The sequence below is a fragment of the Podarcis tiliguerta genome, assembly GCF_965153285.1.
Source record: "Podarcis tiliguerta genome assembly, chromosome: 8".
NCBI classification, from domain to species: domain Eukaryota; kingdom Metazoa; phylum Chordata; class Lepidosauria; order Squamata; family Lacertidae; genus Podarcis; species Podarcis tiliguerta.
In genome coordinates, this window is record NC_139541.1 from 6,031,680 (window position 1) to 6,036,462 (window position 4,783).

General features: G+C 46.4%; 1 protein-coding gene across 1 annotated transcript; it reads left to right on the forward strand.

Moving 5' to 3' along the window:
* Positions 1-2,492: 2,492 nt before the first annotated feature.
* LOC310684965 (signal peptidase complex catalytic subunit SEC11A-like) lies at positions 2,493-3,289 on the forward strand. The gene has a single exon (XM_083456423.1). It carries the CDS (start codon positions 2,533-2,535, stop codon positions 3,070-3,072), a length of 540 nt encoding a protein of 179 aa, XP_083312549.1. The 5' UTR covers positions 2,493-2,532; the 3' UTR covers positions 3,073-3,289.
* The last annotated feature ends 1,494 nt before the right edge of the window (positions 3,290-4,783 follow it).

A 4,783-nucleotide genomic window follows, 5' to 3' on the forward strand; every position in this document is an offset into this window, starting at 1 on the left:
TTAATTTCGTGGCTGCTGTCACCATCTGCAGTGATCATTGATAGATCTCCATGAATTTGTGTATGAAGTTGTTACATTTTAATAAATATAACCTGTTCCGCCCTATTTTTGTGTCTTGAGGGGAGGTACTAGACCTGTTCCATTTCCCTCCTTCCTTTTATGAGTCATCTTCCAGGGTTCAGGTCTTTGGGTTTTTACACATTCCTTCTCCCCTTCTCCCCTTGCATATTTGTGATGCCTGCTTATTCAGACTAATCGCTCTCTCCAAAAAGGACCCTCCCCCCTTTCCATCCTTCACTCACAGCTCCATATTAACAGTACTAATAGCACTGAATCTCCATGTACTACCCATGAAAGGTGATTTGTCTTGTTTTAAATTTTTAGGAGGGTTCCTAATGAGCTGGCGTGTGCTGTGTCTATAGGAAACTTTATTCCCTCTACATTGTCAGCTCTGTGAAAGATTCAGGGCAGATGAAAGAAAGTCCTTTTTTAACGCAGTGCATAGTTAAACTTTGGAAGTCGCTCCCACAAGAGGCAATGATTGCCACCAATCTAAATAGCTTTAAAAGAGGGTGGGACAAATTCACGGAGGGCTGTCGATGGCTACTAGCCACAATGGCTATACTCAACCCTCCACAGTTAGATACCAGTTCCTGGTAATCACAGGAGGAGACAGGGCTCTTGCGCTCAGATCCTGCTTGCTGCTTTCCCTTTGGGACATCCAGGGTTGTAAAGACTGCAGAGAGAATAATTGGGTGCACTCTTCCCACCATGGATCAAATCTATGCTTCCAGGTGCCATAAGAAAGCTGCAGAAATAGTGCAGGATAGTGCGCACCCCGGAAATGATCTCTTTCAGTTTCTGCCTTCTGGAAGAAGGTTGTTGTTGTTGTTTAGTCGTTTAGTCGTGTCCGACTCTTTGTGACCCCATGGATCAGAGCACACCAGGCACTCCTGTCTTCCACAGCCTCCCACAGTTTGGTCAAGCTCATGCTGGTAGCTTTGAGAACACTGTCCAACCATCTCGTCCTCTGTCGTCCCCTTCTCCTTGTGCCCTCCATCTTTCCCAACATCAGGGTCTTTTCCAGGGAGTCATCTCTTCTCATGAGGTGGCCAAAGTATTGGAGCCTCTGGAAGAAGGTACAGGGTTATAAAGACTAGGACTAGCCGCCTGAGAAACAGTTTCTATTCAAATGTGATTTTGGTTTTAAACGCAGTGTAAGGTAGCCCATATTCTGCTTTATCACTACCCAAAGGAGTCTCAAAGCGGCTAACGTTCTCCTTTCCCTTCCTCCCCCACAACAAACACTCTGTGAGGTGAGTGGGGCTGAGAGACTTCAGAGAAGTGTGACTGGCCCAAGGTCACCCAGCAGCTGCATGTGGAGGAGCGGAGACACGAACCCGGTTACCCAGATTACGAGTCCACCACTCTTAACCACTACACCACACTGGCTCTCTATATATGGGAGTATATTGTATTTAATTATGGGGTATCACAGTTTTTAGGGGGCTAACCAGGCTGGGATAGCTGGGAAAGCAGGCTTGTTGGTTTTTGAATGTCTGATGTAGATTTTGTTTCAGTTTCGTTGGTCTGTATGGGACAATGGCATTAAATATTATCGCATCATTCCTTCTGGGCTGGGACAGACTTCCTCTGCATGTGACTAGAGGTGGGTGTGGCCTCACCTGTGCAGGTAACGACAAAAGCACAGGGCAGGGCAGCCATCTCTCTCTCTTTCACCACTTGGATTGAAGAAGCAACACCTACTAAGCCAAAGATGCCCTCTTGGCTTCCAGCCAAGAGAGGACAAAGGGACTGTCTCCTTATGAGATACATTCCAAGTGTATGTTACTTTTCTAAGCTAAGTCTGCCTTCTGGGATCTGATTGTGAACAGAATGTGAGTAAACTCTTTTTATACTTTTGTAGAAGACTGTGTCATGTCTTATCTTTTATGAGGGAATAAAGGGAAAATACCAGAACAGGTATTATAGAGGCTTTAGCGAGCCTGAGCAAACGCATCCGCTGCAAGTTTTAAAAAAGGGAATGTTACTCTACTGAAATTGTGGAACTTGTTAACACAAGTTGGATAAAGATATAATCAGACAATATATCCTCTCCTGCATCCCTGAACATTCTCACAATTCATAGGTGAACGGAAGCTGAATTGCTGGGATTGCCCCTGCCCTTGCCCTGAAACAGAATTTAACATTTTTAAAATAGTGTTTGTTTAAGTGTGCAACCTCTCACCTGGTTTTCTGTCTTGAAGAGGGTGGAATGAACCCCTCAAAGTGGGAAGCGGTAAAATGCCCACTGAGGAATTATTGTGAGACCCAGTGACGAAGGGCCACAATATTTCAGCCCCACTGCCTCACGCTGATGCCTGGGGGCACACAGAGCATACAGAGCTGGCAACTTTCAGGAAGGCTTGCATCCTGGTGAGAGTCCCTTCCTCGCTTAAAACCTTGCAGAAGGGACCACTCGTGTGTTTTTTGTCCCCCCCCCCCACCTCTCCCTCCCCAAGTCCCCTCGTGATGCTTTCTCTGGATTTCTTAGACGATGTTCGGCGGATGAATAAGCGGCAGCTGTTTTACCAGGTGCTGAACTTTGGGATGATTGTTTCCTCAGCGCTGATGATCTGGAAGGGGCTGATGGTGGCAAGGGGCAGTGAAAGCCCCATCGTGGTTGTGCTTAGCGGCAGTATGAAGCCTGCATTTCACAGAGGAGATCTCCTGTTCTTAACCAATCGTATCGAGGAGCCAATCAGAGTGGGCGAAATCGTGGTCTTTAGGATAGAAGGAAGGGAAATTCCAGTAGTGCATCGGGTTTTGAAAATTCATGAAAAACAAAACGGAGACATCAAGTTCTTGACGAAGGGTGACAATAAAGCTGTTGATGACAGAGGCTTGTACAAGCAAGGCCAGCACTGGCTGGAGAAGAAAGACGTGGTGGGGCGAGCAAGAGGATTTGTGCCATACATTGGAATAGTGACCATCCTTATGAACGATTACCCAAAATTTAAGTACACTGTCCTCTTTCTACTGGGCTTGTTTGTGCTGGTGCATCGAGAGTAGCCGGCCACCCAGGGAGGCCAGCTGGAGATGCCATTTGCTCTTGAGTAGACAGTGAGGTGTGATGTATGTACATTTCACTGCTTCTTAACCAAGTTTGGTTTGGCTTTTGTTTTTGTTTTTCAACAGCCGTGTAACAGGAGAATCGATCCCAGTATTTTGAACAGTTTGTGACATTTTAGCATTTTTGTACATCAGTGAATTTTTATATTAAAAGATTTAAGAAAAAAAGAAGAAGAAGAAGAAGGGACCACTCGTCACCTATGGTGCTGACTTGCCACTCTGGGAGCTCTGCAGGTATTTTTTACCTGCATGCTTCTCACCAGTGCCACTGATGGCCTCCAGGGAGCCGCTGCTGCGATCTGTAGGCTTCCCTGCTAAGCACATTCCTGAGAATTTGGACTGGGGTGCTGAGGGAGGGACAGTAGCCCTTCAGAAGCTCACTCCATGGATTTACCTCTAAGCTAAACAAGCTATAGCTTAGGGCCCCACTCTCTTGGGCGCCCCCCCCATCCAAAACAATGATGTAAGTAATGGGCCATGCAGAATGTAGGCACCCTACACAGGGGAACCTCGGGTTGTGAACGTGATCCATGCAGGAGGCATGTTCACAACCTGCAGCGCCGCATCTGCGCATGCGCATGATGTGATTTGGCATTTCTGTGCATGTGCAAAGTGTGATTTAGTGCTTCTGTGCATGCACGAGCTCCAAAACCTAGAAGTAACCCCTTTCTGGTACTTCTGGGTTTCGGCACGTCTGTAACCTGAAAACGCATAACCTGAAGCGTCTGTAACCCAAGGTACCACCGTACAGTGGTACCTCGGGTTAAGTACTTACCGTAATTCGTTCCAGAGGTCTGTTCTTAACCTGAAACTGTTCTTAACCTGAAGCACCACTTTAGCTATTGGGGCCTCCTGCTGCCGCTGCACCGCCAGAGCACAATTTCCGTTCTCATCCTGAAGCAAAGTTCTTAACCCGAGGTACTATTTCTGGGTTAGCGGAGTCTGTAACCTGAAGCATATGTAACCCGAGGTACCACTGTATATAGAAATGAGCAAACCAGTGATATGTGAGGGAGCAGGCTAGCAGGCGGGGCCCATTGCTTACATCATAGGAGCCTACACAACACAAAACGCTGTTGCTGTATGTAGGTTTTATTTCATTTGTTTTTGATCTTATGTTTTGGAAATCTACATTCAGGTTTTTTCCCTTTAATTTTTTTTTGGGGGGGGGGGCAAGAGAGTGGGGCCCTAAGCTATAGCTTGTTTATCTTATAGGTAAATCCGGCATTTCAAGCAGTCGACTACCTGGTACAGTATAGTAGGTCCTGTTGAAGGAGAGCTTTGCAGCACTCCCAGAATCAGAGAGCGGCAGCAATCTTCCTGAAGTCTGCCGTTGACGCAGTTGTGATTCATGACTCCCCATGTCTTACCTTGAATCGGCCTTCCTGAGACCTGGAGCTAAATGATTGAAGGGATGGAGCAATTTCCCTTCCAGGAAAGGTTATACAACATTCTGGACTTTTCAACTTAGGAAAAAAAGGTGCCTGAGACTTGGGAAGAAGTGGGGCTTGACTGAGCTGAGCCTACTATCGGCAGAATATTTTGAGAATCTGAGTGGAAACGGAACTTCTTTCCTATTGCCCCAAGATTCAACTCAAATCATTTCTCTTTCTATTAGTACCACTCTTGGAAAACTCTTGATGGTTTGAAA

Bases quoted from the DNA above. Each gene is read 5' to 3' on its own strand.
- LOC310684965 (XM_083456423.1), top strand. From the start codon at position 2,533: ATGCTTTCTCTGGATTTCTTAGACGATGTTCGGCGGATGAATAAGCGG.